Source organism: Barbus barbus (genome assembly GCF_936440315.1).
Source record: "Barbus barbus genome assembly, chromosome: 40".
Classification (NCBI taxonomy): domain Eukaryota; kingdom Metazoa; phylum Chordata; class Actinopteri; order Cypriniformes; family Cyprinidae; genus Barbus; species Barbus barbus.
In genome coordinates, this window is record NC_136718.1 from 21,704,230 (window position 1) to 21,725,947 (window position 21,718).

A 21,718-nucleotide genomic window follows, 5' to 3' on the forward strand; every position below is an offset into this window, starting at 1 on the left:
AGAGTCAACGACAACATGGTCTGTGCGGGCTCTCGCTTCGGGGGAAAAGACGCCTGTCAGGTAATCAGAGGTTTAAATGCAAATGAGAACTTCCCCAACCCTGGTGGCAGCGAATGGAATAGAGCGCAACAGGTCCCGCCCACTTTTTCAGTGGCCTTCGCTCCTGAAGTATTTTTCTTAATAACCAAGCCATCCAGCTACGAGATGAATCCCACCATTGCAATCTTTGATAAAAAAATATTTTGATAAAAAGCTTTAAAGTGGTCAATTATGTATATAGAAACAATGTATTTTTTGTAGTGTTGGGTTTGAGAGTCCAAGAGTCCAAGTCTGAAATGGGCCGAGTTGGACTCCAGGGTTGAGTCAAAAAGGGTTGAGTTCGAGTCGAGTCTGAGTACAACTAAACACAACTTTTTGTCAGTATCTTAAGCTTGTTTTAACCTTTACAACTAGAAAAGGCAATGTCAATTTAAATGTAACAAAGGCAAACCTCTGTCGTATCTTGCCATTATGATTTTTATAATTGATCTAATAATTTGTGTTCTGCTCAGCAAACCTAAAGTAACAGAAGTTATGGCTGACTTTATTTATGTATTGTGACATATTTCAGAGTAAGGACCTTTGAAATAATGGAAATCATTTGGCGAAGTGGTATGGACATGTAATGCAGGCAAGACATGCCTTGCACACCCTGAACATTCATCAACCAATCAGATTCAAGCATTTAACAGTCCTGTAATATGATGGCAGTTTATTGTTTTCAAATTGATGAATATTTTGGTTGGGCTTTTCCCTGCCCGCCTATATAGATGAGCCACACCTGCATATATTTATATTTACATATTTAACATAGTAAAAAGCTATACTAATAATTAGTATTTAAATAAAATAAGACATATTTTTTCACTGTGTGGACATAGGATCCAGGGCTAACACTAAGGATTTTTTTCACAAAAAGAAAGAAAGAAAAACAGTTACTGTTTTGTTGTTACAGCAGCAAAAACTAATACTAAACTAATGTAAGTAAAATGTTCTCTGCATATGTGTATGCAAAGCCTGCATCTTATATCAATTGACAAAACTGTCAAATATAAGTTGAGAGAGTCCTCTGCTATGAAATTCTGATCAAAATCATTCTAGATACTGCATGGCAGTGTGCAAAGCTAGATCTGTCTGCAGGATTTTTTTAAATCAAATGTAAGACTTTTTAAGACCTTTTTTAAGAACTGCAAAAATTATTGAATTTTTTTTTAATTAAATTAAAACTGTATAAGCAGGGTAGTTTTATAGTTTTAATGTTTTATTAAACTGTAAAATGACTGTAAAAACATGATTTACAAAAAATATTTAAGAAAAGGGATGAGTCAGAAATATAAATTATATTATCGGGTGAAGTTTGCATTAGTCTGAACAAAAACTGCAGACGGGCTGATTGAAAATGCAAATTGATTCTCTGCCAGCAGGAGGCGCTTTTGGAATGGCAGAAATACAGTGGTTTCCCTGGAAATGGCTGTACACAAAGCAGTGCAGCGCTCATAAATGCTTCTTTATTAGATAATAATGAAGATGCCATTGAAACTATTCTGAAGACAATCGCTTCCCTTCAGAGATATATTCATATAAAAATACCTGCAGCATCATTGCTTGAATCAGTATAAGAAAAGTGTTTAAACATATAGCCAATGTTGTTGGAAATGTACGAGGAAAGTCCATTGATGTGTTACCAGCGTAAGCCCTGGCCCAATCTAACCCCTGCATTTAAGCAAGTAATAAATGTACAAATAAATAAAATATCCGTTCTACTAAAGTGATTCAGTTGAGAGCAGTGAGTGATTTTCTCTTTTTTCGTGATTCTGCTGTCACTTTAAGACCTGACGCACAGATAAAATATTTCCAACTGTTTAGGTTAACAGAAGACATAACCAACTGCATTTACATGAATACTCTCCAAGACAAACAATTTGACATCACTAAGTTATTTGGGTGTGTAGCAGTGACACACAAATAGAACTTAATTGATATGTGCACACTGGCTGAGAGGCGCGTTCTGTGAGCGTGCTTTAGGTGTGTGCGCACACAAACCTGGCAACTTTCAAGTACTTTCAAGACTTAAAAACACATGCGAGTACTGAATGTCACTTTTCTGACAATGCATCCGGTCAGTGACCATCAACTGTCCCTGAGCTCAAGTCCGAGTAAAAATGCATCCAAGTCGGTGACAAGTCCAAATCCGCTAAAAGTTGTACTTGAGTCCGAGTACTCCAATTCTAATTTTTTTGTTTATTGGGAAACATTGGTACAGTAGTTGAGAGTGTAGCGAATCTGATTTTATGTCATTTGCTTTATGGGAGTGAGCAGGCACTAAAGTGTTTTTTTTTTAAGAATCACTGGATGAGATTTTTACTTCTGGAACCAAACCGTTGGAAAAAAACTAAACATTTTTACAAAGATTCCCAGAAAATATTATTTCAGATTTTCTCCTTCTAAATTTCATGATTAATTCAATGTGTTACTTGCCGTTTCTTTGTAATTGTTTGTGAAATTTACTTAAATTATTTCTGTGCCATTTTTAGTGTACAAAAAGAAACCCTAACCCTAAACTTAAGAAAATAATATAAAAAATTATTATTAATAATAAACGATCATTATTTTGGCAGTTTTAATTGGTGCAATAAATCCTACTTCAAGTACTGATGCATTCACATTATTCCAGAATCACATAGGTGCATATTTTGGACACTGAAAACATTAAATACTTAAATTAACTTTATTGGAGCTTTTACGTTAAAAAAAAATTATTATTAATAATAAACAATTCTTATTTTAGCCCACCCCTGTTTAGAGACACTTTATGAAATATACAAACTATAAGCTGGGTTGTTCAAAGTTGCTCTTAGTTTAGTTTGACCCCTCAAACACACCTGCTTTTCCATGGCAGTCGGCAGTTTTCCTAATTTATGATGGCAAACAAACCCTCCCAAGGGTCCTGCCAAAGGCTTTTCTGTGAATAAGGCGTTCTGGGAATAAGGGTGCGGTCCACTGCTGACAATTCATGGAGACGTTAGATATACTCTGATATGGCACAGCTTTTCAGGGCTTTATGTTCAGCCTCTTTATGTTAGTGTGATATCTTCATCTAGTTACACAGTATATTTACAGATGGTTTCAGTTTCATTTGTTTAAAATTGTTTTGAAAATTTCCCTTTGAAGAATGGAAAACAAAAAACTTGTAATGTAAACAATAAGGTCAAAATATTCTGTTTTTGTTCCATTTTCATAAGGATAGTGTGATTTGTGATGGGGAAAAATTGTTTAAAAAAATGTCAAATACATGAATCCTTCTTTCAAAGGGTGATTCGGGCGGTCCTCTCATTTGTGATGGGACTTTAGAAGGCATAGTTTCATGGGGAATCGGCTGTGCTCTTCCGTACTACCCTGGCGTCTACACAAGAGTGAGAAACTACAGCCGCTGGATCGACTGGGTCATCAGCACTGACATCTGAAATACAGGTTTAACTCAATGTGGGAAGCTTTCCTTCAATCTGAATTCAGAAAAAGGTGTAATTTGACAATAAATCCTACTTCAAGTACTGATGCTTTCACATCGTTGCTTCCAGTGTCTCAATAATTATAAATTAACATGCTCATTTTGGACTCTGTAAAGCATTGAATACTTATATGAACTTTATTTGATCTTTTATCTTATGTTCAAGCCTATTTTCACTCATATTTCCATATATATTCTATATAAGGCTTTCACACGAATGCTTGAAATTAGTTTGGAAGATAAATGTAAACTGTGCCAATATGAATTTCTTTAGAAAACTGTATTCTATTTAGTTTTTCCAAATGTTGGAACAGATAGAAAAGTCCTTCAATATGATTTAAAAAGCATCCCAGAATGCATCTATTTGATAGAATGACCTGCAAGAAATCTAGCTGTCAGGAAGATTGATGGAATTGTCACTGTTTCGTTTTGAAATACATAAAGTTTACAACAAGCTCCTACTTGCCTCTTTATTGCAGTCGTATCTTCACATGAGTCTCTGAACTCTGGACTGAGTAAACAGGATGATTTTTACTCTTCCCTCTGGTTACTTACAATTTGTGCATTACCTCAGTTAAATATTTTCTAGTACTCATGAGAATAAATGTTTAAACCACATTCAGGTAAGTGAAAATGTTTTATTCATTATGTTGACGGTGCTAATGATTGTCAGAACGCTGCAATGCACAATCCTGTTCGTGGAATTTCACACCTTGTCATGTATATGAATTATTAAGTAAATGGGAATTTTGACATTGCATGCAAATTACTACATGCTAAGTGTCAAAGAGTCATTACATCAACTGATTTCCTCTTTAGTCTCTCACACACACACACACACTCACACATACGTTAACTTGTGACTTGAAGCCATGTAACGCCTGGCTGTTAGAACAGAGTCTCCAGTCAGCAGCATTATGAATAGCTGGAGCCCAGAAGTGCTTGTTCGGAAATCTCAGGAAGCCAAAGAACAGGCGTATTGTCCCTACAGCAAGTTCAGAGTCGGAGCAGCTGTCTTAACAAGCGATGGAACCGTGTTCACAGGTGAGGACACTCTAAAAAATATGTTGTTGTTATTTGAAACTAAAAATACATAACATTCAAATGTCTGAGGTTGCTGCCATTTTTAAATGTTTTTGAAAGTCTCTTATCCTCAGCAAGGCTGCATTTATTTGATCAAAAATATAGTAAAAACAGCAATAATGTGAAATATGATTCCAATTTAAAATAACTGCTTTCTATTTAAATATGTTCAAATGTTATTTACTCCTATGATGCAAAGCTGAATTTTCAGCAGCATTACATCCTTCAGAAATCATTTTAATACGCTGATTTGCTGCTCAAGAAACATTTCTGATTATTATCAACACTTCTTGAATGCTTCTTGAATGAATGGAAAGTTCAAAAGTACAGCATTTATTTTAAATAAAAATATTTTGGTTCATTAATGTCTTCACTGTCACTTTTGAACAGTAGTCTATATATTTGTTTTGTATATTTTTGTGTTTTTAACAGGTTGTAATGTAGAGAATGCATGCTACACTGCTGGGTTGTGTGCTGAGAGGACTGCAATCTCTAAAGCTGTGTCTGAGGGACACAAGAGCTTCAAAGCCATTGTTATTGCCAGGTAATTCAGTATATAGCTATATGTATGTATTGGCTGAAGTATAAGTAAGTAGTTTTGAGTAATATTCCTTAACTGTCTTTTGTGCAGTGACCTTGAAGATCGCTTTATTTCTCCATGTGGAGCCTGTAGGCAGTTCATGAGAGAGGTCAGTTCTTTTCAAAAATAAAATAATGCAAACTGATCATTTTTTATTCTTTTGTTATTACAATAATTCACAAAAACATAGAAGTTACACTGTGGCTTGTGAAAACAAGTCATCAGGGAAAACCAAAACATGAGTCAACAAACTGCATGTTTGGAAATAGTGGGATTTTGTGAAATGTAAGTGTGGCTTAGGCTTAAAAAATAAATAAATAAAGAATAAAATTGCAAAAGAATGTGAGTAATACACACATCATTTTTCAGCTTCCATTGATACTGTCATTTAACAGACTGGTTTTGTCATCTGTCTTACAGTTTGGCTCACAGTGGGACGTTTATATGGCAAAATCTGATGGATCTTACAATCTGATGACACTGGAGGAGCTCCTGCCGTGTTCATTTGGCCCTGATGATCTGAGGGCAAGAGAAAACCATTAGACTTTTGATATAAAGCCATGACAGAATGGATGTATGGTTATATTATTTTCCAATGAAAAATATAAATGTGTAAATTAATAAATAGTAGCCCTATTCTGAATTGATGTGTGGTTAAATTATTAAAAATTTAATTTACAATGTGTGCTTTTATTGGGAAATCTGTAAAAAAGTGACAATTATCCCTCCGACCAATCAGCATTACATAAATAATATAGGGAGAAGTTTGACCAAAGCCACTAGAAGGCAAGCCTGCAATCATTAGCCGAAAAAGCGTTACAGCTAAAGCTAACGCTTCCGGTCTGGCAGTACGTGGGAAAGAAGACGAGAGGCCATCAATGGAGGTGAGGCTTCACTACGCTGAATAAACAGCTTTTTAGAGGAAACGGCTCATCATTTAATGAATCAACAGCCTATCTGCTAATCTTCAACATGTTTTACAATAAACAATACTTTTGGATTGAACTATTTTTAGAGTTTGCCACAAAATAAATTGCTGTTTTATAAGAGAAGTCACTGACTTCTTGCGACAGGTGGGATTCAGTTTACGGCACTTCTCATTCATTCCTATGTAAATATTCCACTTGCTTACCTTCAAAAACTCCTGAATTGCTTTTGCTGTATGTTTTGGGTCATTGTCCATTTGTACTACGAAGTGACGTCCAATCAACTTTGCTGGATCATCATCAGTAGACACCAGTAACCGAGTGCCACTGGAAGCCATGCATCCTCATGCCATCACACTGCTCCACCATGTTTCACAGATTATGTTGTATGCTCTGTTCCAAGCCTTCTCCATACTTTTTTCTTCCCATCATTCTAGTACAGGTTGATCTTAATTTCAGCTGTCCAAAAATGCTTTTCCAGAAGTGGTTTGTCTTTTTTAGATGTTTTTTGGCTAAATCTAATCTGGCCTTGTTTGCACCTTGTGGTGAACCCTCTGTATTTGCTCTCGTGAAGCCTTCTTGTGATTGTAGACTTTGACAGTGACACATCTATCTCTTGGAGAGTGTTCTTCTCTTAGCTGGATGTTGTGAAAGGGGTTTTCTTTACCATGGAGAGGATCCTCTGATAATCCACCACTGTTGTCCTCCGTGGACGTCTAGGCCTTTTTATGTTGCCGAGCTCACCAGTGTGTACTTTTTTTCTCAAAATGTACCAAACTGTTGATTTGGCCACTCCTAATGTTCTTGCTATCTCTCTTATGGATTTGTTTGGGTTTTTAAGCCTAACAATTGTCTGTTTTGCCTGTATGGAGAGCTCCTTTGACCGCATGATGTGGGTTCACAGCAACAGCTTCCAAATGCAAATGGCACACTTAAAATCAACTCCAGACCTTTTACCTGCTTAATAGATGTAGAAATAATGAAGGAATAGCCCACAACTGTCCATGAAACAGCTTTTGAGTCAATTGTCCAATTACTTATGGTCTCTTGAAAAAAGGGGGGAGGTACATATTAAAGAGATGTAATTCCTTAACCTTTCCTCCAATTTTGACGAGAATACCCTCAAATTAAAGCTCAGAGTGTGCTCATAGTCATTATATAACTGTAACTTGAAAGTTTTGGTCAGCAGCTAAAATAATAAAAATTGTGCCTGTGTCCAAAATATATATATATGGACCTGACTGTAGATGTAAGTATTGGCTGAAATTACTGTTGATTAATATTCCTGTTATGAACTGTCTTTTATGCAGCGACCTTGAAGATGGTTTTATTTCTCCATGTGGAGCCTGTAGGCAGTTCATGAGAGAGGCCAGTTCTTCTAAAAAAATAAAATTATGCAAACTGATAATTATTATTGTTTTATTTATGACTATTTATGAAGGCATACAAATGTGGAGTTAAAATGTGATCTGTAAAAAGTTGTGAGTCAGCAATGACAAACTGCATTTGGAAATAAAAGAAATGCCTTTATAAATTTAGGTGTGGCTTATAACAAAAACAATTACAAAAGAATGTAAGTAGACTAATGCACTAATCATGCTTCACCTTCCATTGATACTGTCATTTAACAGACTGGTTTTGTCATCTGTCTTACAGTTTGGCTCACAGTGGGACGTTTATATGGCAAAATCTGATGGATCTTACAATCTGATGACACTGGAGGAGCTCCTTCCGTGTTCATTTGGCCCTGATGATCTGAGAAAAGAAAAAAGACCTGTTGGCAATGCGAAATTGTAATACAAAATAAAGCTATAAGCCATGTTACAAACCAGATGTGCAGATTTAAAATGTTTTGAATCGATGTATAGCTGTATTATTTCCCAATTTAAAAAATATGAACTAATAAACAATGACCATATTTTGAACTGTTGTATGGTTAATAACTGATTCAGCCATTCGAACTTTTATTGATACTTTTATCTTAAAATATGTGCCATATTTACTTTTATTGTGAAATACGTTTCAGTTGACTTTTATTTTGAAAGCCTAACAAAAAGCGACATCTCGCGGACCAATGAGCGTCACATAAACACTGTCCTTGAGGAAATAATGCAGGGAGAGGTTGGGTCGGTAAACAGGCCCAGTTGTTTTCGTCGTGAAATTTAGTTCTTTATTCGGCTCAAAATGTCAATGAAACATGCTCTCAGTCGGGGGTTGGAGCTGGGGAGGTCACTTCTCCAGCTGGGGCTCTTCAAACCAGCCGGCCGTGTGGCAGCGAAGCTCCGCGGTCAGCGGCTGCGTGTGTCCCGCTCGACCCGCACCGTCCAGCCGCAGACCTTCCTGCCCGCTCGGTACCGCTTCTTCCGCCTGTCTCTCAGCGGGTTGGCCGCCCAGCTCCAGTCCGGGGCTTTCAGGAGAGTGGCTGGAGGTGGTGCTCCCAGAAACAGAGCTGTTTTTCTGGCTTTTGGGGTGGGTTTGGGGCTGATTGAACAGCAGCTGGAGGAGGACAGGACAAGCGCTGCTCTCTGTCAGGAGATACAGGTGAAAAACACCATCACATAACAACACAACATTGACGACATTTGTATATTTAATATTTAACAGTGATATAGCATAATAATAAATTAGTATTTCTGTAGTTCAAACAGTGGCATGTTCATGTCGATTAACCTAGAATGTATAAAAAAATGTATTCACTTTGGTAATAAACATCTGCCAACTGCATAAATGTAAAATAATGTAAATGGCTTTGCTATCACAAGAATAAATTCCATTTTAAATTGTATTAAATAGAAAACAGTTATTGTAATAATATTTCACATATTACTATTTTTTTACTGTATTTTTTACCCCCCCCAAAAAATGCAGCCTTTATTCCGAACTTTGACTAATGTATATATTATCAGTGTTGGGGAAGCTACTCTGAAACTGTAGTTTGACAAGCTACTCGTAAGTTAAAGTAGTTAAACTACAGTCAAGCTACCCTTTTGGAAAAGTAGTTAGCTACACTACAAGTTACTATCAAAAAGTAGCTAGCTACATTGAAACTACTTTAGATTTTTTTGAACAACGTATATTATAAATAACTGAATAAGTGTCTGAGGAATGTTTTAAGTAAAATATTTAGTGTTTAAAACAATGCAATACTATTATAATTTCAAAGAGTATTGTTTTATTACACACAACACTCAAATATCTCAGACTGTTACAAAAAGTGTAACCTTTACTTGTCGTTTTTTGAGAGACATGAACTTGGACAAATAAGGCCATGGGTAATTAACTTTAGTTGTTTCTCTCTCCATCCTCCAAATCTGCCGCCACGTCTTGCTCCATCATGGATAATATGGGTGTGTCAACCCACTTCTTTACGTCAGTGAACTGTTAGCCGCAAGATGCGTGATTAAACAACAGGTGGCGGTAATGGCAAAAAATTAGTTTGTAATCTAACAAGAAGAATATCCTTGCATCGCGCTGATTCGCTCAGGCTCGACAAAACGCAATGTAGCTTTTGCTCGCGCTACACCGCTACTTGCTGCAAAAAGTAGTTAGCTACTGGAAAAGCTACACTGTTTAAAAAGCAACTGAGCTACTGCCAAGCTACTGAAAAATGTAGTTAAGTTAGTAGCGTCGCTACTTGTAGTTAACTACTCCCCAACACTGTATATTATATATGTATATATTATAACCAGAAGGGCGTAAGTGACATTTCACCAACTTTACAGGAGAGCCAAAACAAAAATGTTATCATAGTTTGATCTGACTTTGTGTACTGATTTCAATTGTTTTATAATACAAATTTGTACACTCATGGATGAAAGTACTTTTGCTAGTAGAAAGAGCTCATTAAGAGCTTTCATTTGATGTATATATCTCCATTTCACCAAAAATGTCACTTACGCCCTTCTGGTTCTCAACCCTACATAGCTTATAATATTACACTTGTTATATTTATATAATATTACAATGTTGCATTCTTTACTCCTTGTTGCACAAAACACTTATTACATGTAACATTGTGATATTACGTTCACAGTAATTCATAAATTTAATTGAGACATAATAAAAACATCAACAACAACAACAAGTTATTAGTCTGATTACAAAATACTGAACAGTAACATAGTAATAATTTTATGTTTTTACATGTCATTATTTGTCATTATCTACCGTATCGGGTTACTACTTTCTTCTAAAGTTCATTAGACCTAGTCAATTTTGCACAAGCACACATGCAAATGATATGCAGAGGTTATTATTATATATATGCAAATATAGCAATTGTATCCATAATGCATTTATCATTTGTCATCAGTGCAAATCATTACATTGGAATACAACGTCTCTATTCATTTTCATTTAAATAAATTCAAGAAATATTGTCAGCTGCAATTACGTGTGTATTTAAAGGCTTATTTACATGTTTTTCACAATGTTTTTTCGATGCAGGCTGTATTCAGAAAGAAGAAGTTCCAGACCCCTCTGAAGTCTTTTACATCGGGGTACAAGTTGGAGGACTATGTGATTGGGAAACAGATCGGGAAAGGTTGCAATGCAGCGGTGTATGAGGCAGCGGCCCCGTTCGCGGCCCCTGTGGAGAGTGGGAAGTGTTCACTGGTGGAACTCAACCAGAAAGAAACAGATGATGACAATAAGAAAGCAGGACCACTTCGATTCTCAGCTATACCCAGCTATCCTTTAGCTATGAAAATGATGTGGAACATTGGGGTGAGAATTTTGAGTTTTTTTAGCGTTCTATTTTGGAGTAATGGAATTCTTTTGGATCTTGTGTAGAATGCATGCAGGGTACAGTATTCCAAAATTTCTAATGAACATTTGATACTGATCAATAGGCTGGTTCATCAAGTGACGCCATCCTTCGCTCTATGTCTATGGAGTTGGTTCCTGCGTGTCCACGGGCCTTAACGAAAGAGCAAGGAGAGATCACTTTGGATGGGTGAGTTCATTTGTAAATGTTAGCAGTACAGCATGGCCTTAAAATAGACTGAATCATTGCCAACGGCTTTGCTATTTTTACAGCCACTTTGGAACGGTGCCTAAAAGACTGACCGCTCATCCCAATGTGATCACAGTGTACCGGGCCTTCACTGCTGAGGTCCCGCTGCTGCCTGGAGCTCAGGAGGAGTACCCCGATGTCCTGCCTGCCCGACTCAATCCACTGGGTTTGGGCAGCAATCGCACACTGTTCCTGGTCATGAAGAAGTGAGGAATCATAAAAGCAGCCGGTTAAAAAAAATTAAAAAATAAATATATATATATATATATATATATATATATATGTGTGTGTGTGTATATATATATACATATAATTCATTTAGTTAAACATAATAAAAATTAAACAAAATATTATTACATATAATTTAATTTATTACTTTATAACAAATTCATTATCATAATCATAATATTTTTGTATTATATATATATATATATATATGTGTATACTTTTTATTGTTATTTATTCTGATAATAAATTTGTTATAAAATAATAATAGACACTATTATATTTTGTTTATTTTTATTTATGATTTTACTATATGTATTGTTATAAAAGTAATAAGTAAATTAATAAACATTAAATGAATAAATAAAAAATAATTATAAAAATAAATAAAATGATAATTAATGATAATTCTTATATTCATTTATTATAAAATGTATTAGTTATAAACATAAATATCAAAAATAAAAAATAATTAAACATACAAATAAATAATTATTGTTAAATTAATTTATTGTAAGTGTTTTTGATTTGTTATGAAAACTAATAAATGAAACTAAAATGTATAAAAATATGATTATATACATCAAAAGTCTGATGATTTTTGGCAGTTATGGACACCCTTTTGGTGCTACATTAATAATTTCTCTTGACTCTATTTTATGGTGCATATTTAGTGCCTAGCCTGATTGTTAATTTGTTTACCTGTTTGTATATTTCCCATTATTTCTTACTGTATAGCTGAGACTGTACTTGTACGTGCATGTGTATTGAAATAACCGACGACTAATAAAAAAAAAAAAAAAAAAAAAAAAAAAAATATGATTATAAAAATAATAATTATTAGTACCATTATTTAGTACGATGTTAATTTATTAGGAAAATAACAAAAATAAATAAGTAATAATTAATAATATGATATTATTATAATGCATATAGTAACATTTTATAATATTGTGTTATATAATAATATTTATGTATTAGATAGTTACTGTTTAATTTGTAATATGTTAAAATATATTTTTTACATGCCCACCAAAAAAACTAACAAAAAACAGGCCTTTAGACTCATTTTCTTCTGAATGCTGTTTGTGGTTATTTTTTTATCTGTAAAGTCATGATTGATGTGTCTGTGCTGTAGTTACCCATGCAGCCTGCGGCAGTACCTGGGTGTGTGTGTGCCGAACCGAATGCAAGCGTCTCTCATGCTGCTGCAGCTGCTGGAAGGGGTGGATCACCTGTGCAAGCAGGGCATCGCTCACAGAGACCTCAAATCAGACAATGTGCTTCTGGAATTTGACAGCTGTAAGAGTCATTAGACAGGGCAGACAGCATTTTATGCCAGTGTAAACTTGCAGCATTTTGCCAGCATTAGGTAAATGCTTTAATCACATTAATTCTAACATTGCTGTCATGTGTTTCTATTTCAAAGCCGGGTGTCCCAGACTGGTGATCACTGACTTCGGCTGTTGTCTGGCAGAGGATTTGGACCTTAAACTGCCCTTCAACAGCCGGTGGGTTAACAGAGGGGGAAACGCCTGTCTGATGGCACCTGAGGTGAGAAACGTCTGGAATAACACTTGGAGTGTCAGAGCGCAACAATAAGGATTTTTTCTTCTTGCCTTTTCAGGCCAGTACTTCAGATTCCTCATTGACCTGTAAAGATTTTTACTGCCATTTTATTTAAATGTTATATTTCCATTTATGATTGTAAAGGTCAAATTTTAAAATGTATAAAGAAAAGGGGACAGCAAGAATGTTTTCTTGCAAGGCATTTGTTTGATTATTACTGAACTTTTTATTTATCAAATGAAACGTCTTTATGATTTCTTTGTCCTCTAGGTGGCTACAGCAGTTCCAGGTCCAGGGGTGATGATAGATTACAGTAAAGCAGATGCCTGGGCTGTAGGGGCCATCGCCTATGAGCTCTTCGGTCAGCCGAACCCCTTCTACAGCTCAGAGGGTCTGGAGAGTTGCACTTATCAGGAACAACAGCTTCCTCCACTTCCTGCTTCTGTACCTGATGATGTACAGCTAGTAGTGAAGCTACTGTTACGCAGAAACACTCGCAAGGTATAATATCCACCAAGAAACACTACCTTATGTGTGTGTGTGTGTGTGTGTGTATATATAATAAATATATTTAACCCAATTTTTTATATATATATATATATATATATATATATATTAGACAGTATATAATTGGATTAAAACATATTTTTGTGATTATGTTTTCACGTATATTTGGGTCATAAAAAATAACTTAGTCACATTTCAGGAACACTTAATGATCCTAAAAGTTAATTTATTAAGCAATACATTTTGACAGATTTCATCTTCATTCAGATCATTATTTTAATAAAAATAATAATTATTATTATTATTACTGTAATAATTATAGTAGTAATAATGCATGCTTTGTTGTAATATTACTATCATGTTTTTTTTAAGCAAAAATAAAACCCTAATTAAAAATAATTTCTGCATATCAGTTATTGGACACAACAACATTATTAAAAATAATCTGTATTGATCATAAAAATGATGCTGTAAAATCTGTCAGGCTCTGGTTTGCCCATAGAGAAACTCAACAACACTTGAATATAAAAACTGACAAGATAAAGCAGTTCATTGACTGATTTATTTCATAACGTCCCTGATGGTTTGCAGCGCCCCAGTGCACGTGTGGCCGCTAACATGCTTCACATCAGCCTTTGGGGCAAGCGTGTGTTGGCCAGCTTGGATCGGGCCAGAATGGATGAGCTGTCAGACTGGCTGCTGTGTCAGTCTGCTGTGGTGCTGCTGAAGGGTCGAGGGTCGGGTGGGAGCTCCGTAAAATCTGAACTCCAGAGATGCTTCCTCGCCAACATTGACCTGGAGGACCTCCGCGCCGCACTCAGCTTCCTCATGTACGGACAAGAGCAGTGGAAGTCCCTGCTAGCATACCACACTGAACCTTAGTGTTTGAGTGAGTGTTTACTAGAGAAACAAGCACAGCTCAGTACCAATAATTTTTTGTAGACTGGGGGAAGCACTTTAATTTGAATGTCCATCACTGACATATTTTGAAATTATGGCAATTTATGCATTGGCACTTTTCACTATATATACATTAAGAATTCTTTATGCTGTTGATGACTCTTTAGAATAACAGCTTAAACCAGGTACAAATTCGTGCATAATGTAATGCATTACTATCCACAGTACATCACAGCATACTGAATATTGTTTAAAAAAAATAGGCAAATTAATGCAGAATAAATTACAAAATTTATGGGGTTTTTTTCTGACTGGATATTCAGTATAAATTTAATTTGTAACTTTTGGTAACTGATTGCATCATGAAATGCGTGTTACTGGAGCAGAGTTGGTTGGAAGAGTTGAAAAAGCAATTGGGATTTGTGATGTCACTGCAGAGATTGAGCAAGTGATTATATTTGGATGGGTTTGCTATTATAATCTTTGGAATAACTTGTTTAGATGAATTGTATAATAAGACCAGTCATTGTGCATGTGCATTAAAAGTAAACAGGGTGAATTTTGAATGCACATTGACTTCATGGTACATAGCCTGGAAAGGAGATAAATGGCAAAAATAATAAAGAATTTGGATAGTATTGAAATAATGTGTTCACTTGCATGTAGCACTAAAACAGTTTGGCAATAGAATACACGTTAATATTTACACTGCAGCATATTATCACAGTGATATTTTCATACCTTTGGAATAAATTGCATTGCCCAAGAGGAATGGGCATAGTGCACCAGTCCTCTTTGCAGAAATGCATACGACAGTATGTATATATATATAGAGAGAGAGAGTAATGTATTGTTCATTTTGCAGAAAAACATGATTGTCCTAAAATAGTCATTTTAAGCAATATTGACCTGTTTTTGACAGATTTTGTCAACAAATCTGCATGAATAAAAATAGTGTATTTAATAATAATGATAAATATTTTCACTATTATTGTTAATAATACTAATAATGCACATTTCATTCTTGTAATCTTTTTTTTTCAAACTAATTAAAAATCATTTTTGCATAGTAGTTTTGTTGGACTTGGACATAAAAAATAATATCAGTTATTGAAATGTAATGCATAATGTAATATGCATACTAAATACCCATTCCTAGTAGGAGTAGTGTGGGTGTATATGATTGTGGAAAAACAACACAGAGTCCAGCCCCTCATCGCGCCAGGGGCAAAAGTTCATTTTGAATCGCCTTAACTATAGCGACAGACAACTTTTTGCGAAACCTTCCCGTTAAAACGAACCCTTGCACAGGCGAGGTGTTGCATTGCATTTTTCGCTAATTTCTGCAGGAGTTGGTTTCACGACAAGCTGATCATGTTTTCTTCGATCAAAATCGTTAGTCAAATTCGAGCAGTCTTTGGTGGATCCCAGATTTTTAAAGCGTGTGCAGCTCACTTTGACTGGGATCAGAGCAATGTGTCTTTCACGCGGCGAATGTCCGGGAAAGGCCTGAATGTCCCGCCGAGCGCGGAGTTTGTGGCGAGAGTCAGCGGAATCGCGACTATGTGCAAATTACCGTTTCAGAAAACAGCGGACGGGCTGGACGCGGCGTTTGTCGGGGTTCCCATTGACACCGGAACATCAAACCGTCCCGGTGCAAGGTACTGTACATCATATATCACACAATCATGACACTTGGCATTGTATAACGCATAATAAAAACACAGAAATTCTATTTGCTATGTGTGTTTTATAGTATGCTGTAGCATATAGTACTATGTATATATACAATCATACATTTTATAGATATATTGTGATAAAAAAAACATACCATGTATTTTTATATATTTTTTATATTTTATAGCATTATTTTTTTTTCAAAATAATTTAAATATTAATACAATCTAATAAAGAAATGTATTTTAATAATATTTATATATATATATATATATATGCTTATAATAAAACATACTATACGTGTATTTGATACATTTTTTATATTTATAACATTTGATATATTTTCAAAATTGTAATACAAATATTACAAATTCAATAAAGTAGTAATTGTAACATATAGACATTTTATAAATGTTATCTACATTTTAAATATAAGTTTTATTGACATATAATAAAACTATTTTTTATATATATTATGTTTTTAAATATAATTGTATAACATTTCATATATTTTCAAAAATGAATAAATATTGCCGAAAATAATAAAATGTAATAAGGAATTGCAATTCAATTGTTACATATTTTTAATAATATTTGTATAAATTTGAATAACATTTGTATATATTTGTGTGTGTGATTAATCGCATCCAAAATAACTTTTTGTTTACATAATGTGTGTATACTGTGTATATTTATTATATATAAATACACACAGTATACATTTTGAAAATATTTCCATGTATATTTATATTCATATAATTGATATTATATACAAATATTTTAAATGTATAAACATAACATATTTTTCTTAAGTATATACGTGTGTGTGTGTGTGTGTGTATATGTATCTACAGCACTTAATCACGGTTATTCATTTCACAGCACTAATATATATATATATATATATATATGTGTGTGTGAGTGTGTGTAATATAAACACAATATACATAATATTTGTATTTAGACATGCTTATAATAAAACACACTATATTATATATATATATATGTGTGTGAGTGTGTGTAATATAAACACAATATACATAATATTTGTATTTAGACATGCTTATAATAAAACACACTATATTATATATATATATATATATGTGTGTGTGTGTGTGTGTGTGTATATACACAGTATGATATATTTGTAAATGGATTTATAACATGTAATATATTTTCAAATATGTAATACAAATATTAAAAATTCAACAAAGTAGTAATTAGAAGTAATACAAGTAACTCAATTTTTTTTTTTTTTATATTAGGATGTTTTAAGGTTGAAATGTTCATAAGCAAAAATGACTTGTTTGTACTCAATACAGATTTGGTCCGAGGCACATCAGGGCAGAATCCGCTATGATCAGGTTGTACAATGGCTGGACAAGAGCGGCCCCATACGAATCACTAAGGGTGGCAGATATCGGTGACATTAACGTCAATCTCTTTGACCTGAAGGACACCTGCAAAAAAATACGAGAGGCTTATCGTGAAATTGTGGCCACTGGCTGCATCCCACTTACACTGGGTGAGAAAACATTTTCAATGTGCAGAAATACTTGGATCAGGTTTGAGTCTACTTTTAATAAGTTACTTCTCCACTTGTCTTGGATTCCCAGGAGGTGATCATACAATTGCATACCCAATTCTACAAGCCGTTGCTGAGAGGTTGGTGCAAACACAAGAGGTCTCCCTCCTAATTTGCAATACTAACTCACATTTAGTCTGAACTATTGCTATTTCTTCTGTTCAGACATGGTCCGGTGGGCCTAATACATGTGGATGCCCATGCGGACACTAGTGACATGATTCTGGGTGAGAAAATTGGTCACGGGACCCCTTTCAGACGCTGTGTGGATGAGGGGCTCCTGGACTGCAAGAGGGTCGTCCAGATTGGGCTCAGAGGCTCGGGTTATTCTCCAGATAATTATGAGTGGAGCCGAGCACAGGTATCACGATGCTTTTACCAGTAATCATGCTCTAAATAGATCATTTATATATATTAGAATGTAATGTGTCGTACAATGTTCATTGGCCTACAAAGTGACGTAATAGTTCCACCTCTCTATAATGATGCTATATTTGAGTCTCTCATATCACTCTGCTGACGGGCAGCCTTTTGTTTTATTCACATGCAGCAGCAGACATCTTTCGCCTCAGTTATGTTTCAAGTTATTTACTTTAAAATGAAACCGGAGATCTTCAGTATTAATTGGCCTACGGCAATAATGTTGAAGTCTTCGCTTTGTGTGAATAAGACATTATCCCTCAAAAGTCTGTCTTGTTTGTACTTTGTTTGTCTTCATTCTAAGCTGTTTGCTAGGAACTGTTTTGCTTCACGCCGGGTTCTTTATTACTCCGTTGACATTTGTTTTGCGATAACAAACTGTTGGAAGTACATTAACCCGTCTGTCTGTCTGTCTGGATATCTATCTAACTGTCTGTCTGTATGTCTGTCTGGATATCTATCTAACTGTCTGTCTGTCTGGGTATCTGTCTGTCTGTCTGGATATCTGTCTGTCTGTCTGTATGTCTGTCTGGATATCTATCTAACTGTCTGTCTGTCTGGGTATCTGTCTGTCTGTCTGGATATCTGTCTGTCTGTCTGTATGTCTGTCTGGATATCTATCTAACTGTCTGTCTGTCTGGGTATCTGTCTGTCTGTCTGGATATCTGTCTGTCTGTCTGTATGTCTGTCTGGATATCTGTCTGTCTGTCTGTATGTCTGTCTGGATATCTGTCTGTCTGTCTGTCTGGATATCTATCTAACTGTCTGTCTGTCTGGATATCTATCTAACTGTCTGTCTGTCTGGATATCTATCTAACTGTCTGTCTGTCTGGATATTTATCTAACTGTCTGTCTGTCTGGATATCTATCTAACTGTCTGTCTGTCTGGATATCTATCTAACTGTCTGTCTGTCTGGATATCTATCTAACTGTCTGTCTGTCTGGATATTTATCTAACTGTCTGTCTGTCTGGATATCTGTCTGTCTGTCTGGATATCTATCTAACTGTCTGTCTGTCTGGATATCTGTCTGTCTGGATATCTATCTAACTGTCTGTCTGTCTGGATATCTATCTAACTGTCTGTCTGTCTGGATATCTGTCTGTCTGGATATCTATCTAACTGTCTGTCTGTCTGGATATTTATCTGTCTGTCTGTCTGGACATCTATCAATTCAATTCAATATTGCTTTATTGGCATGACTGTAAAAAATACAATATTGCCAAAGCTTGAAATATATATAGAGAAATATAATAACAATGAAAATATCAACATAATAGAATAAAAACATTATAACAATATAATCTTAAATAAACAGTATAACAAATAAGAACTTACACTACATTTCATACTGTCTGTCTGGATATCTATCTGTCTGTCTCTCTGCCTGTTATATTATAACCATATTATATACTTAATAAAAAATTATTAAATAATTAAGAAATATAATAAAAATTGTAATTCAAAAATGTAATAAAAATGCTATATGTATTTTATAACATTTGTATTTGGCATGTATGCTTGTAACTAAAAACTTTGTATATTTATACACTGAATTTTTCACTTATATATATATATATATATATATATATATATATATATATATTTTGGTCTTTCCAGGGTTTCCGTGTAGTGGAAGCTGTGGAGTGCTGGCACAAATCTCTTGTCCCACTCATGGAGGAGGTTCGCTTACAGATGGGAACTGGGCCGGTCTATCTCAGCTTTGACATAGACAGTCTGGACCCTGCATTCGCTCCAGGCACAGGAACACCTGAGATTGCTGGCCTCACACCCATTCAGGTATGTTTTACCTGTCGCTCAGAGATGTTTAAACCTGCTCTGGAGTTGAGAATAAACTCCCATCACCCTTAAAGCTACTAATGAAGGACTTTTAATTCACTTTGTCAATAATACTGCACACTATACAACTGATATATAGAACAAGTGATTTGGAAAGTGGACACAATATTAATCTAGCATACTGTACTATACATTACAGATCAAAGATGCAGCCCTTAGACTTTGCACATGAAAGTTTAATATTAACCTTAGGGGTTGCTTAAAAGCATACTTAAAGATAGAGACGTAGCTGATATGAATCTCAATCGAGACTCTTTTGTTTAAAGAATAATGTATTTTGAAATTTGTTTTCAGGGTCTGGAAATCATTCGAGGTTGTCGAGGTCTTAATCTTGTGGGTTGTGATTTAGTTGAGGTTTCTCCACCTTATGACACCACAGGTACTGTATTATATATAAAATGTTTATTTATATTATATTTTTATTAATTACATTTTATTTTCACAGGAAACACTGCTTTGACTGGGGCTAACCTCCTTTTTGAGATGATGTGTGTCCTTCCAAAAGTCAAATATTATTGATTGCGTTTGTGGAGCGTCTCAGATAATTGCATAGTGACATATACATGATTTATGTACAAAATCAATATTAATATTCTTTTCAGCAACAAATACCTTTATTTGGAATAGCAAAACAGTGTCATACTGTCACAATTTACGAACACAGTGGGAAAAAAAAAATCATATTGCGGATGGAGAAACAAATCACAAAATTATGAAAATAAAACATTTTCTGTTTATTTCATAATATAGTTTATGAACCGATTAATAAATAAAATAGATTACATTACATGATACAGAGTTAATACTTTACACCACAGACATAAATACATTTAGTCATATAGAGTTAATAAGCCATGAAAATTTGGCATGATTTAATGCTATCTTAAATTTAAGATATTTACCAGTGCATTGCAGAACACAAATAAAATGCTAATATAGTACAATGGCACCAATACCGCATCATCAATTATAAAGTATAATGAATGTTCATTGAACACCATATGAATCAAGTAAATGTATTCATCACTCAAAATATGTCAGTAATGGAAGACTTCGTATAGGAGTGGATTTAACTCACCCACACCATTCTGTGCATATGCAGTAGCTAATCAAATGCATTGAAATCCTGCAAACAAAATGAAGCATCACGACTTAAAGGAGACAAATGCTTTTCTACAGCAACCATGAAATGCATAGTACAAAATACTTCAGATCAAGTATTATTTCTTCTCTTTGTACTGTTGAGAGTATGTTTTGCATGCCACAGCACATTTTGAAAGAACACAACTGGAAACTATAAAGGTCTCTGATGCTATTTGTCATTCTTTAAGGCTGCTCATTTTATAGCTGCACTATATAGCTGAATATGACTTGTACAGGTCGATAAAGAGCGGTTACACACTTTACTTACACTGTCAATCTGGTAAGAACATCTGGAATCTTTCTTATATTTTAGAGACACAAATCCATATTATATTTTTACATATACGTTTAAAATTTTGTAATTATTTACACATTGGGACTGAAGCACAGTTCATGTTCTATTGCTGTAAAGTTGTGCCAGTTGTGTTTAAGTCTGTAACTCAAGTATGGGAGATGCTAAGAAATCTGACAAGTGTTGCACTGAAAAAAATGACTTAACCTAAAAAGTTTTCTTTACATTCTGAATTGATAAAGCTACAGTATTTTTTTAAGTTTAAACTAACAAACTTTAAGATATCTACCATCCATACTATTATTTAGAAGGGAAACAAATGTTTGTTTTCAAATTATAAAAAATAATTACAAATGGTACGTTTCCAAAATGGTAGCTTTTCATTTTTCAA

The 21,718-nt window shown here is 34.6% G+C and overlaps 4 protein-coding genes across 4 annotated transcripts in view; all 4 read left to right on the plus strand.

The window, feature by feature from the left end:
* LOC306859636 (trypsin I-P38-like) overlaps positions 1-4,005 on the plus strand; it is an 8,291-nt gene extending 4,286 nt beyond the window's left edge. The window contains exons 4-5 of the mRNA XM_079400755.1: positions 1-60; positions 3,351-4,005. The exon at positions 1-60 is cut by the window's left edge and continues 198 nt beyond it. Coding sequence (XP_079256881.1) covers positions 1-60; positions 3,351-3,503 — 213 coding nt within the window. The 3' untranslated portion in view covers positions 3,504-4,005. The remainder of the gene's footprint in view (positions 61-3,350) is intronic.
* Positions 4,006-4,434: 429 nt separating this feature from the next.
* On the plus strand, positions 4,435-5,753 carry LOC306860025 (cytidine deaminase-like; the record flags this gene model as incomplete). The annotated part of the gene is made up of 4 exons (XM_079401544.1): positions 4,435-4,591; positions 5,063-5,174; positions 5,262-5,319; positions 5,631-5,753. The coding sequence occupies exons 1-4, from the start codon at positions 4,465-4,467 to the stop codon at positions 5,751-5,753; spliced, it is 420 nt and encodes a 139-aa protein (XP_079257670.1). The 5' UTR covers positions 4,435-4,464.
* Positions 5,754-8,194: 2,441 nt separating this feature from the next.
* Positions 8,195-15,419, plus strand: LOC306859674 (serine/threonine-protein kinase PINK1, mitochondrial-like). Its single transcript, XM_079400842.1, has 8 exons — positions 8,195-8,677; positions 10,583-10,861; positions 10,987-11,090; positions 11,174-11,356; positions 12,514-12,677; positions 12,805-12,929; positions 13,215-13,445; positions 14,043-15,419. The coding sequence occupies exons 1-8, from the start codon at positions 8,321-8,323 to the stop codon at positions 14,331-14,333; spliced, it is 1,734 nt and encodes a 577-aa protein (XP_079256968.1). The 5' UTR covers positions 8,195-8,320; the 3' UTR covers positions 14,334-15,419.
* On the plus strand, positions 14,328-21,692 carry agmat (agmatinase (putative)). Its single transcript, XM_079400843.1, has 7 exons — positions 14,328-16,012; positions 17,351-17,553; positions 17,645-17,693; positions 17,779-17,974; positions 19,653-19,832; positions 20,187-20,271; positions 20,338-21,692. The coding sequence occupies exons 1-7, from the start codon at positions 15,726-15,728 to the stop codon at positions 20,409-20,411; spliced, it is 1,074 nt and encodes a 357-aa protein (XP_079256969.1). The 5' UTR covers positions 14,328-15,725; the 3' UTR covers positions 20,412-21,692.
* Positions 21,693-21,718: the final 26 nt, after the last annotated feature.

What these genes read in the sequence shown, in the direction of transcription:
- LOC306859674 (XM_079400842.1), top strand. Translation starts at nt 8,321, where the DNA reads ATGTCAATGAAACATGCTCTCAGTCGGGGGTTGGAGCTGGGGAGGTCA. An exon ending in AAATGATGTGGAACATTGGG is followed by an intron (nt 10,862 to 10,986) that starts GTGAGAATTTTG and finishes ACTGATCAATAG; the next exon opens with GCTGGTTCATCAAGTGACGC. An exon ending in CCTGTCTGATGGCACCTGAG is followed by an intron (nt 12,930 to 13,214) that starts GTGAGAAACGTC and finishes TTTGTCCTCTAG; the next exon opens with GTGGCTACAGCAGTTCCAGG.
- agmat (XM_079400843.1), top strand. Translation starts at nt 15,726, where the DNA reads ATGTTTTCTTCGATCAAAATCGTTAGTCAAATTCGAGCAGTCTTTGGT. An exon ending in TCAAACCGTCCCGGTGCAAG is followed by an intron (nt 16,013 to 17,350) that starts GTACTGTACATC and finishes TACTCAATACAG; the next exon opens with ATTTGGTCCGAGGCACATCA. An exon ending in ATGAGTGGAGCCGAGCACAG is followed by an intron (nt 17,975 to 19,652) that starts GTATCACGATGC and finishes TGGTCTTTCCAG; the next exon opens with GGTTTCCGTGTAGTGGAAGC.